This window comes from Anabrus simplex, chromosome 1 (assembly GCF_040414725.1).
Source record: "Anabrus simplex isolate iqAnaSimp1 chromosome 1, ASM4041472v1, whole genome shotgun sequence".
Taxonomy (NCBI): domain Eukaryota; kingdom Metazoa; phylum Arthropoda; class Insecta; order Orthoptera; family Tettigoniidae; genus Anabrus; species Anabrus simplex.
Genome location: NC_090265.1, coordinates 560,912,635 through 560,926,465, shown reverse-complemented (window position 1 = coordinate 560,926,465; position 13,831 = coordinate 560,912,635). Strand labels below are relative to the sequence as shown.

The 13,831-nt window shown below is 38.3% G+C and overlaps 1 protein-coding gene across 3 annotated transcripts in view; it reads left to right on the top strand.

The window, feature by feature from the left end:
* slmb (beta-transducin repeat containing E3 ubiquitin protein ligase slmb) overlaps positions 1–13,831 on the top strand; it is a 343,572-nt gene that overhangs the window by 189,730 nt on the left and 140,011 nt on the right. For all 3 annotated transcript variants that reach the window (XM_067135559.2, XM_067135560.2, XM_067135558.2), the window contains exon 4: positions 4,862–4,955. In XM_067135559.2, the coding sequence (XP_066991660.1) occupies positions 4,862–4,955 (94 nt within the window). The remainder of the gene's footprint in view (positions 1–4,861; positions 4,956–13,831) is intronic.

The following is a 13,831-nucleotide window of genomic DNA, read 5'->3' as shown; positions in this document are numbered from 1 at the left end:
AACAATAGGACCTCCGGAGAAGATGGCATCATTGCGGAACTTCTGAAAAATCTTGGACCTAACTCCCTCAAGGAACTCGCTCAAATCGTTACAGATATCTGGCAATCAGAGAAATTACCTCAGGATTGGAAGCGAGCCCTCATCCACCCATTATGCAAAAAAGGAGACAAGACTGACGTGAACAATTACAGGGGCATTTCTCTTCTCCAAGTGACATACAAAATTCTTTCAGCTTGCCTTTTGAAGAGAACGCAGGAACAACTTGAAAAAAGTATTGGCGAATATCAAGCAGGCTTCTGTCCTGGTCGCTCGTGTGCAGAACAAATATTCAACTTGAAGGCAACTCTTAAATACAAAGCATTGAGGAACAAACCGGTCATCTGCATTTTTGTTGACTTCAGGAAAGCGTACGACTCGGTTGATCGACAGCATTATTCTTGAGGAACTGGGGCTTAATTCCAAGACCCTCAACCTCATCAAGGCAACACTCACTGACACTATCTCCAAAGTTAAATTCATGGGGGAGATCTCTGAACCATTCCCGATTAAAACTGGCATCCGACAAGGTGACGGCTTATCTCCACTTCTTTTCAACCTCGTCCTAAACAGTCATCCGCGAGTGGGAGAAGGCATTGAAACACATGGGATACTGGCGCCCCATACGACTAAAACGACCCAAAGACGGTATTGAGATATCGTGCCTCGCTTTTGCAGATGACCTTGCCATACTGACAGATGATGTAGTCACAGCCGTTAAACAAATTGAAACCCTTAGTGAATGTGCTGGAAAGGTTGGTCTACAGATTTCCTTCGAAAAGACCAAGTTCTTCTGTTAAAAACTTGACATCCAAAATTTGAACACAAGATAAGGGCAGATCAACTGAGTACCACACTTCAAGTACTTGGGAGAAATACTTGAACCAACGGGAGGCGAGAAGGCTGCCCAGAAAATTCGCCTACAAAAATTTCGGAAAGCCTACGGTAGGGTTCACAACATATAGAATAAAAAGTGCTTGTCCCGCCATGCAAAGATCAGACACTATAATACAGTAATCAAGCCCGAAGTCTTGTATGTCAGTGAGACCCGTACACTAAATGGGAAAGGTGACCTAGAAAACATTTTAAAAAAAGAAAGAAGAATCCTGAGGAAAATTCTTGGCCCCCGAAAAACAGAAGATGGATATAGACTGAGGTCACGCAAAGTGACAGAAGAGCTTTCCAACATTGCAGCAGACATCCGCAAAAGACGTCTGAAATTTTATGGGCACGTTCGCAGACTGCCGGCAAGTAGACTAACACACAAGATTCTCACCTACATAGAGCATCTAAAAAATATTCCATGGGTACTGGAAGTGAAGAAGGATCTGGAAAAAGCCCATATGGACTCAACTGACACCGTGGACAGAAACCTCTACAGGAAAAAATTAATGGATGGAAAGTGCAACCAGAGAACGAAGTGAAAAAGAAGACTGAAGCAAAGTGGACAGAAGAACGAAAAAGGATCCACGGAGAAAGGATGAGAGCTGTTTGGCAACTCAGAAAGCAGAATTGTTAGAGCTTTGCGTGATCCATTGGGTCCATACGCACATAATAAAAATAATAATAATAATAATAATTTACGTATATCAGCCTATGACTGAACATAACAAGCAAGCCAGCAGTATACAGATATCAGTTGAACTACATCAGGGTACAACAGAAACATTGAAACAAAAAGGCCTCCAGCTCAAGACTGTTTTAACGATCGCCACCTCACATTTCTTAATTTTCATCATGTTTTATAAGAAAAATCTTTTTAACTATCACTTCATATTGTGCATCTGATGTTTTTAAATTTATTAAAGTATATATATATCTTGCTGAGGATGACCCTATGCTGGGTTGAAACATGTCTTTGTAAAGTTCAGTTTTAATTGGATGTAATTATTATAGTATTGACTTGGAGGATGATCCAAATAAATTTGTACAATTTTGTAAGATGGTATGGATGTTCCAGTTAATATAGTGACTTGAGCTTTTAGGCCAGTCAGTCGTGTATAAAGATAACATATGATTATAGTGTGTATCTGCTAATGTCTCTCTTCCAGGTACTTAACATTTTTTGTTATTCACCTAGTTACTTATTGCTTGGCTTTCATTTCAATTTGTTACCTATTATCTAAACAATGAACCTGACTGTAAGTTTTGTTTTTATTTGACAGTGTTTTAATTGTTTTTATAATGTTTTCAATTGATTACCTGACCATTTTTAATTTCTTTTTTTTAAATTTGACAGAGTCCCAGTGTGTAACTTGAAAAGTACGTTACACAAACTTACGCTTTCTGTACAAACCTTCGGGTGTTTCTACCTCTTGATACTTGATACAGTCCAGAATCTATTAGCTTGACCATGATGGCCACCAATGGTCTGTATTGACTTACTGTTATTAATTATGTCAAGGTCTGCCCTGTCAGTACAATTCAAAATCTAGTATATATACTAAACCATCAAATACACATATATATAATGTACATGTTTTTTGAATTAACATTCTCTTCTTCAGCTTCTAGATTAAAATCACATGCATTTAAAATACCTTATTTTAAACTATTTTATGTTGTAACGAAATACTGGATAAAAACAATAATACAATAACATTAAAAGTGTAAAACTGTAAAAAGTTTGTGTATGCTAAAATTGAGCTGGCTGACCATGATCTAATGTTAATGTGGTGTGGCATCATTTATGACTTTCATAGTCCCACTGCCCTTTATGGGTCTCAAGTTGTTATACTTACTGAAGTTAAAACAGTATGGGTCTGCTTATCCAAAACAATATCTTGACCCTTCTAACAGAACTTATTATATTTGTTTTTTGGAGATCAAGCCTGTCAGGTTAAATTGGACTTTCTTTGTCTGTAAGAAAAAGAGAAAACTAAAATATGATGATTCGAAGGCAACATGATGAAATGAGAAGCCAACACTGAAAGTAAAAGTTATTTACTTTAGATGCAAAGGCCTTACAGGTGTGTGGGCACTATAAGCTTAATCAACAGACTGTCTAGTTAGCGGGTTGACATCTAGAGGGGTGGAGTAGGACGAGTCTGCAGCACAGACCTTTCCCTTTCTTTCTCTTTCTAGAATATTGGATTGCTAGTTCAAATAACTGACTATCCTCTGCCCGTTTAGGCTATTTACCTGGTCAAGTTTCTGTACTCGAATATTCATTTATTTGCCCTTATTTAAAGGGTGTAGCAGAACCATGTCACTTTCAAAATTTGTGAACTGGTGATTATTATGCATATGTTCACACATGGCAGAGTATCTAGCATATTTTCTTGCATTGACATGCTCTTTGTAGCATACTTCTACACTTATACCAGACTGTTCCACATAATTTTTTTTTTTTCGCACTCTTGACATGTCAACCTGTACACTCCTGGCTTACTATAAGTACTGTACGTACTTTATATATATTTATATTTGATGGTTTAGATTTAGAATTGTGTTGACAAGGTGGAGCTTGGCATAATTAATAACAGTCCAGAATACATGGCTGCGGGTTGGTGTTCTGGTCCTGCTGAAATAGTTGAAAGTTGATGGTTTTAATATTGTTAAAAATGTTTTGAATATTATGTATTTTTATTAGTCACAAAACATGAAAACTTTGCAAGAACAATTCATGAAGATTTTGCTAAGAATAATTCTGTGACCAGTACTTCGTTATAGGAGGATGTAACTAGAATAGAGAATGTGAATTTTAGTACCTAGGAAATACTACAGAAATACTTTGTTGTTGCATATTCATATTGCTGACAGTTTGGTTTTAGGACTTGATTCTCACAATTGTCAACTACAGCTCTGGTATCTTGACTCTTGAGAAGTATAGTAATTTTTGTTGCGAAACACAGCACTTAAATATCTAAGCAACAGTAGGAATGGGGCAGTTTCAAAATCTTTGATGCCTCTTTCCAAGTTGACAGTATAGTGCGATAAATAGAATAAAGGTCTGGGAAAGCTATCGCAGTGAATTTACAGTTGCAGTCCACTGTATTTTTTCAGTAGGAAGTGCATTTTTAGATCATATTATCCTTACATCAATCTGTTTTCAGGCCAACTGTGCTGTACGGACACAAGAGCTGGGTGGACTCTGAACGGAGGTAATAGACATGAAAGTGTAGTGATAATGATTGCTGATATGAATAAGTAGGAACTGTTACCAGAGTGTTTATTTTGAAGATGTTTAGGGATGAACTAGTTGGATGTAGCTGTTGATCTGAATCTGCTTAGGTGATTACTTTATTGGAGAAAATGGGGGAGCGTAGGTTACTTTGCAGATTGATGGAAATGGCCATAGGGGATCGGAGAAGCAAGGGCAGACCTAAGAGAAAATTATTGAATTCTTTAAAGGTTTCATTTTAAGAAGTATGGAAGCAGAAGTAGCCACATTTCTAGCTGTGAATAGAGGATTAATTGTAGAGGTGCTTAGTTCATTCAGGTGCTTTAATGCAGCAAAACTTCATCCTTTTATTTCTTATGAAACGATGCCTTATCAAAGTACATTGCAATTCTTCTGTTTTTACAATGTATCTCTTAGGCTAATGGATATTTACAGTAACACAGAAGTGTAAATGTTTATTTAAAGTGTACGTAGCCTAGCTCCCCACTCGTTAGAATTGACAGTTTAGTAACTCTCATCTTCATGTTTCAGCTTACTGTGAGATTGTGTGTTTGTTGAAAGTTGGACTAGATGGAGATTTTGTAGACTTTGTGGGGTGGTTAAAAAGGAATTTGTATCATTCCTTCCTGTTGTTTAAATCTAGTGTAAGTGCTGTACCAGATAATAGTTAGGTATGTTAACTATTTTTATTTTTGCTTACAGGATACAGTATTTATTTAAACCAAAGCCAGGAGAAAGTCATCCAAACCACTCATTCTACAGGACATTATTTCCTAAAATAATTCAAGACATAGATGTAAGTAATAATAAATTTTGTTGAACAGTGAAATTTCTTGAGTTTTTTGGATTCAATCTTGAATCTTTGGTATGTTATTAATAAGAGAAACTCCTCCTCCTCCTCCTCCTTCCTGGCTTTTCCCAACTACCTAGGGTCAGCACTCTGTATTGATTTAGCCCAATTCTATGTGGTGGGATGTATTCACTATTGCATGTTTGTATGTTAGTTGGTAGTGTGATGTATGGTTTTGCTTGTTCTGGAAGTTCCTCACCCCTACACCAAAGTGAGGAGGTGCTTCAGCCTGTTGCCATTTCATATTGGCAAAATGAGGGCTCTATTTAAGTTTAATATTTAAGTTTTAATATTTCAAGGCAGTGGCAGTTCCAGGAGAATCGTAGATGGGTCCAAACTTTATTTGCATGCTCATGTTCGTACAAAATCAAAAGCAGTATAATTTTCAAAATGCCATTGTGGTTGTTAACATAATATTCAACAGAATGATTAAAACTATTTGCTTAATTCATAGAAAAAATAAATAATAATGCTGTATTATAACACAAAGAACCATGTTGAACACAAAATGTATTTATAACTCACAGGCTCAAGTTATATGGTAGATTGAAATCAGCGTGCTTTCTATGAGGCAAACTCATCAATGACATCTGGTTCACACATTTAGTGGTAGCTTTTCTCCTTCTCAGTAAAATCACTGTTAAGTTACTAAGGCATTCACTGATCATGTCTTTCTCAGGTATGTTTTGATAAGTTTTGTTGAGAAACTTCACTTTACTGTGACAATAGTCACAGGAAGAACTAATCCAATTTTTAATAAAATTTCATTTCCTTGGAATACACTTTCATTTTGTTAATTTTTCAGATATATTCAAATCTATTGTCAGTCCTTCAGCATAATTTTGTCAGTTGAGCACTAACAATGACATATTGTAGCAGTGATGGCATGTACACAGCAACAGTATGGTTCAAGGCATTTTCATCAATACAAACAAAGCCTGTGGTTAATATATTTTTAAGATCATTGTTTAATGTGGTTAAGTAGTGCCTGGTTTCTATTTTTATTCTTTTGTACAGTTAAATCTTTTTTGAAATGTGAAAATCTCACAATTTTGGGGGCGCACCCCTGAAACTGCCATTGGATAACTTCGTTCCTAATAAAAACCCACTATAAATTCTGTCCCTAACGCTAGCACCAGAAGTGTTAGTCGTTGCTCTCCATTTGTTTCATGCACTTAGGTATAATTTCATCCACTACACTGTACAGCGTGTTCCAAATCTATAGGTACATACTTTAGAGCTGAGTGAGTGGGACTCTGAAAAGAGGCAGAAATTCCAAACTAACATAGGCCTGGAAACCTACAGTTTCAGAGATATTTCGCTGTGGTCACCAGCACCCCATACATTTGCAACCATTTCTGATATATCAGGCATGTTCTTTTAAATAAGTACCGTTCTGATATAGAAAAGGTAATGCCAATTTTTAAACGGTTCTTGGTTTACATGTAAGCCTGTACCTTAAACAACTTCTCAACATAAGTTCCAAGTATATTAAGGCACTTGTCATATCGTGAAACCAGCTTCTGAATTCCATCCGCACAGAAATCTGCCGCCTGATGTGCCAGACGGTCATTTTTAGGTCATGGTGCTGACCTCCTGAATGCTTTTTCAAGTGCAGGAGTGAGTGGTTGTCAGAACTATACAGAGGATGAACAAATTGTTCCCTTCCATTTAAAGCAATGAGGTCTCGGGCACACATTGTCATGAAGCAAAAGAATCCCCGTTGTGAGCATGCCCCGCTGTTAGTTTTGAATTGCACAATGAAGTTCGTGTAAGGTCTCGCAATAAGTCTTGACATTTATTGCGTTACCCTGGTACAAAAAGTCCACAAGCAACACACCCTTCCCGTCCCATAACACAGTACGCAGGAGTTTGAAATTATTTGCTTGCACTTCACTTTCTTGTGTGATGTTGAGCGTCTCCATTCCATGGATTGCTGTTTTGATTCTGGTATAACATAAGCCACCCATGTTTCATAACCGGTGACAGTTCGGCTTAGGAATGCATCACCTTCATTACTGTTCTGCTCAAAGTTAAAGCACTGCCTACACGCTTGGTTCGGACAGAAGACCTTCGATGTTAGGCCCCTTAAAACAAGCATCATTATCATCACACTTGATTTCGTGCACCTTTGTCAGCATCCTCAGTACTGAGCGTGAGCACAACTTCCGGTAAACTAAGCGTCCTGACTCAATTTCATAAAGAACACTCCCTGAAATTTCAGGCAGCTCATAACTTAATGACTACATCGTAGCGAGTTCGAACCTTTGCATCAACTTTTTGCACCTACAGAAGTCTTCAGTAATGACACAGTCGCCCGCTACAATTCTCATCATGGACATTAGTATGGCCGTCTTTAAATACTCTAACCCATTTTCTTACCATTCCTTCTCTCATAGTGTGTTCTTCACTCACTTCACTAATCTGTCGATGAATTTCAACAGCTTTCACATCTTTTGCATTTAGAAAACGAATATCAGTGCGTACTTCACACTCGGCGGAACTGTGAATTTTCAGAGGCACGTTCAGTAAGCACAGACAAACATAAATACGGGCAAATGCTTCCATAATGGCGTTTGTGGTTAGCTTACAGATGTACATACTGGGTGTGCATGCTCTGAGTGATAACCGAAGCACTGCAGCAGCCATATTTAAAACCGGTACTTGAAAAATGTGCTTCATATGTCATTGTCAGTACAGGTACTCAGGAGTAACACCACTGCACTACGTTAGGTGGCACGAACGATGACAGGTCGTGCAGAGAGAAACAGAAATAGAAAGATAATACAAACTGTGATGTCATGCGGGAGAGAAAGTAATAGCTACCAGTTATCCTTACATCAGGTCATGTTTTGGTAGGTTTCCTTGGCATATTGTGGGTTAATAATACCACATTTCTGACAATGCTCTTCCTATCCATTATTTTCCGTAAGATTGGTCTCGCCTTCCAGCCACAGTTTTTCATTGTGTTCATTTTTCTATGCTGATGTGTAAGGGAAAATGAATCTTAAATACATTATACTACAGGAGTGGATAAATAGGCTATGTCGTGCAAACACACATTCCTACAGTATGTTGCGGTAAGGTTAATTTTTCTTCTCTGTACGTAGGTATAGGGAAATGAACATAATGAAACTTGTTCTGATGGGCTGAATATCCATATGTGGTTGAGAAGTGTGACCAGTCTTCAGGAAAATAATGGATAGCAAGAGCATTGTCAGATAAGTGGTATTATTTCTTAATTCGCGATATAGTCATCCCATAAGGTTACTTCGGAAGTTCTAGCCGTTGAGGATATTTGGCTACAAACCTCCAGTATACAAGACTCTTTTAAAATTATGGGTATTTTTTTATGGATTTATATTCACATCAGTGCATATTTGGAAGAAGAAGCAGTGTGAAAGCAATAACAATGTGAAAAAAGTAACAATGTAAACACTGTAAATCTTGGATTTCAGATATTATAAGTAAAATAACTACACCATCCCTCAACTATTATTCCATGTTCTTGTATCTGTATCCTATGCAGATTCTTGCTGGTTGATGACAGCTGGTTCCAAGGCATTGTCTGTAATAACTTCATGTTTAAACTCATCATCTTGGAAGGTTTCAAGACAGACAGTGGTGATGGCAGTCAACAGAGATGGGTGCCCAGCAAGTTTTAAACTAGTAGACCACCAGCTAGTGTGTGTGTGTGTGTGTGTGTGTGTGTGTGTGTGTGTGTGTGTGTGTGTGTGTGTGTGTGTGTGTGTGTGTGTGTGTGTGTGTGTGTGTGTGTGTGTGTGTGTGTGTGTGTGTGTGTGTGTGTGTGTGTGTGTGTGGGGGGGGGGATAGTTTTCTTTCCCTTGGAAGTGTAAATCTCCAGTGAAAATTTGGTCAGAAAAGAAATTACAGAGCACAGAAGGGAGCAGAATTCTACCAACAAGTAAGAACACTTTTATGGGATGATATGATTCCAAAACCGTCGCTTAAGTGCAGCCAGTGTCCAGTAATCGGGAGATAGTGGGTTCGAGCCCCACTGTCGGCAGCCCTGAAGATGATTTTCCGTGGTTTCCCATTTTCACACCAGGCAAATGCCGGGGCTGTACCTTAATTAAGGCCACGGCCGCTTCCTTCCACTTTCTAGGCCTTTCCTATTCCATCGTCGCCATAAGACCTATCTGTGTCGGTGTGATGTAAAGCAAATAGCAAAGATTCCAAAACCGGCCAAACTGATGATGTTTAACAGCTATTTCATACCAATATTGACCTATGGTATTGAAGCGTTCACCGTCACAAAGAGACTGCAAGCATCAGAGATGAAATTTCTTAGCTCCACCATCCAGAAGACCAAGACGGACAAGTTAAGAAATGAGGAAGTGAGGAAAGAAGCTGGAATAAAGACATCTAATGTAATAAAAGATATCCCTGTTTAGACCGAATCGACACACCCAGACTATGATGGTATGAGCATGTGATGAGGATGGAGCCTACAAAAACAGCCAGAATAAATTTGGAAAGACAGGTGGAGGGGAACAGACCTGCAGGAAGACCTAAAACCCGATGGATGGTCAATCTAGTTACCAGAGGATGGACAGTGGATGATGATCTCCATGACAAGTTGTATATTGACAGGAAGAAGTGGAAGAGGCTCATTAATAGTACCTGGGAAACTGGAACTGTACAATGATCATCATCATCATCATCATCATCTTGGAAGGCTTCAGCATGCTGAAAAGTCTTTGTGACTGAAATAGTACAGTCCCACTTGCCTATATTGAATATTTACTTTCCTTAATTATCCTCTGTACAGTTCAAAGGCTCTTAGTTCCTGTGACTAGCTAGCATCATGAATCAGCATGCCAGCTTCCGGTCTTGCTTTAAGTTCTTGCATACATTAAAAGCTTGCTTACTGGCTTGCTTATGTAAAATCTTAATGCTTACGCAGTCGACCATCTCTGATTTAATACACAAATTTACTGTTAATTTTTTTCTTACAAAATTGTACAAAAACTATTTTAATGCTCCTAGTCAATACTATATATTTTACGTCCAATTGAAACTAAACTTCACACCTAAATAGACATGTTTCGATCCGGCATTGGGTCGTCCTCAGTGATGTAAAATATGTAGTATTGACTAGGAGGATAAAACATAGTTTTTGTACAATTTTGTAAGAAGTTCAACAGTCAATATGGATTTAACATGAGATTCATTACTGTTAATGTTGCAAAATCGTTGTTTCATATAAACTTTACAATGAGTATTTACCTAACTATCACAAGCTCAAGACTTTTAATAAGCTGATTGGTTTTCGACAGAGTAATGACATAACTGCTCAGACCATCGCTAAACTGCTGCTCACTATACACACTAACACCATGGAAGAGAACATTATAACATGCTCAAAATCATCGCCTTTCATCATAAGGCAGGCTTTAGTTTGTTTTATCACTGACAGTTGTACATGTTTGGGTATCCCTAGGTGTGTCTCTAATAATTAGAAACTCATTGGCAATGTGTTTTTGGAGTCTGTCAATTTTGCAACATGGTACAAGTACACTAAATATTGTGGAAGGTTCTGAATAAGAACTGTCGAGCGTTCCCATAAAAGTGAGCCGGTGTTCCACAGTACACGTACCACAGACTGCTTGTCCTGAAGGAGTATATTTTTCAAATTGTCACGGAGCTTGTGTTGCAAAATAATGAAGGTACGCACGTCCATTTAAGTCTACTGGGTAAAGAAGTGAGATCTAAATAACCTATCAAAACACCTGCCCATACATTGATGGAAAATTTCTGCTAATATCCCTTTTGGATGGTCGAATGAGGGTTTTCGTCTACCCAAACCTGTGTCATGGAAGTTTTTATACTATCTTGAATAATGCCTTTTTTATCTGTAAACAACATATGGTGTGGTGATATTATTATTATTATTATTATTATTATTATTATTATTATTATTATTATTGGTATTGGTTTCACGTCCCACTAAGTACTTTTATTATGCTGGGCTGAGTGGCTCAGACAGTAGAGGTGCTGGCCTTCTCACCCCAACTTGGCAGGTTTGATCCTGGCTCAGTCTGGCGGTATTTGAAGATCGCTGTGTAGGCAGGCGTTGTCGTAGAGGAGACTCCACTTTCCAGTCCTGTACAACTTTGGCCAGACACGCTGGATGCATACCGGCGGCCTTCTCAAAACAGTCTCATTGGATGCGACATTGACGGTTTGACCTTTTGTTGCAAATGCGGTGAACACCATACCATTGATTGTTACTTGGTCTTCGGATCAAACTCGTAACACGAGCTCATGTCGCTTGAGATGAAGGTTTTCAGGAAAAAATTGATCTTGGTCAAATGTGTTGCTGAAACCTCCAGCATTTTCTATCTGTGTTGCCTCTTCCTCATTGGTCAATGTGTGCAGCAAAAATGCAGAGCAGATCTTCCGCTTAACCCAAATTATTCTGAATGATGGTATTAAGACATTGTTCTTGCTAATCGCTAATAATACTTAACGTGGCATAGCTGTGTTCATTTTGCTACACAGCTGAAAGCAGGTGGAAACTACAGCCGTAACTAACTCCAGAGGACATGCAGCTCTGTCTGTATGATTTACTGATGACTTCCTCCTGGGTCAGATATTCCGGAGGTACTATAGGCCCCCCATTTGGATCTCCGGGTGGGGTCTACACGTGAGGGGGCAATCATCAGGAAGATGGATACTGACGTTCTGTGAATCGGAGCATGGAATGTTATAAGTTTACATAATTGTAGTAGATTAGAGAATCTGATAAGGGAGATGGATAGACTTTAGTGAGATGTAGTTGTATAAGTGAAGTATATTGGCAGGAAGAGCAGAATTTTTGGTCATGCGACTACACAAAATTATAAACTCAAAATAAAACGGTGGAAATGCAGGCGTTGGTTTAATAACGAATAAGAAAATAGGACAGCAGGTAAGCTACTATGATTGGTATACTGAAAGGATTATTCTCAAAATGGGCACTAAACCAATGCCCACCACAATAGTACAGGTCTATATGCCTACTAGTTCACCGGATGGTGAAGAAATGAAAATAATATATCAAGAGATTGAAGATTTACTGCAATATGCAAAAGATCACTAGAATCTAATTGTGATGGGAGACCGGAATGCAGTAGTAGGCCAGGGAAGAGATGGTAATGTAGTAGGAGAATTCAGATTGGAACAGAGGAATGAAAGAGGAAATCGGCTGGTTGAATTCTGCATTGATCATAATGTAGTCATTGCTAATACAGTAAAACCTCATTAATCCGGACCCCATTAGTCCAGACTTCACTTAATCCGAACAGCCATTTAATAATACATAAATGTAATTACAGTATAAAGGTGAGTTACGAGCTAAATGCTGTAAACTATGCAGTTTGTGCCACAGCTAGTGACATGTTGTTGACCCTCCCCAGCCACTCGGTTTAATGTGTGCATTCATGACGATCATCATTCACACTGCCTCCCATCAGTCTCGATCAGTCGGTTGCCTGATACACTTCATGTGTGATTACGCTTCAGATGTGATTTTTAGAAAGTGTTCGTGTTTTGTAGGTGTACAGAAACAGACAGTGATGTCATTAATAAACCTAGTGTAGGTAAAAAGCATAAGCAAATATCTCTTTCTCTTAACGATAAACTATGCTTCATAAAATAATTCGAAAAGGGTGTGTCTGTGTCAGGCATTTGTGTGCAGTATGGGATTACCACAAAACTGTCTTGGACATAAGAAAGAAAAAAGACTATGTAAGATTGTCCATAAGTTTAATGGAGAAAAGGAAGCAAGTGCTGTAAAAAGAATGCAGATACCACTAGATCAATCCCTGGATACTGCACTTTACAAAGGGTTTTGTCAACTCTGTTCTTATGGATTGGCTGTCTGTAGGGTTGAAATTCAGGCTGCAGCAGAGAGATTAGCTAAACAGTTGGACACAAACAACTTTAAAGGCAGTTTGGGATGGCTATGTTTATGTTCAGGAGGAGTCATAATATAAGAATAAAATTTGTGGTGAAAATCTCAGTGCCAACGATGAAGCTCTTAAGCCATTCAAGAAAAATTTGAACAACGTTTTAAAAACTGAAAATACACAACCTTCACAACTGTACAATTATCAAGTTAAAAGAAGGTATATACTGAACTCTATTCAGTATGGAACAGTATGAAATTCTTCTCTCTTAACTGTACAGTTATGACGAGACGGTTGTATTGGAGACGGTACTCAAGTGTCATAAGACTGAAAAATACTCGCCTGGTGGGAGGAAGTTCAGTAAAGATAGTTTATGCATTGCTATGCGTTAATGGTGATGGAAGTCACATGTTAAAGTCTGTGACTGTAGGCAAAAGTAAGAAACTGTGTGCAATACAAAATATTATGGATGCAATACCAGTTCACAACTCAAAAAGTGCATGCTTCACTTCAGATATTACAATGGATTGGTTTCACAAAAAATCAGTGCCAGAAATCACAAGATATCAAACTGAAGTTCTGAAAATTCCTGACAATAAAGTGAAGGCCCTAGTTTTACTGGACCTTTGTCCAGCACATCCACAAGTCAAACAGCTGACTAGTGATGATAAGATGATCAGGTGCCTGTTCTTGCCAGCAAACACAACCTCTCTGATCCAGCTTATGGATCAAGGAATCATCTACACAGCCAAGCATCTGTACAAAAAGAAGTTTTGAAATGCAATTTTGGAAGTTGAGGAACCAGGTGCAGAAGACAGAAGAGGGCAAAATATGTCGTATCTCCAAGGTTATTTCTGATCCATGATTTTCAATTTTGCATCTGCTGTCAACGATATAAAGCAATCAACT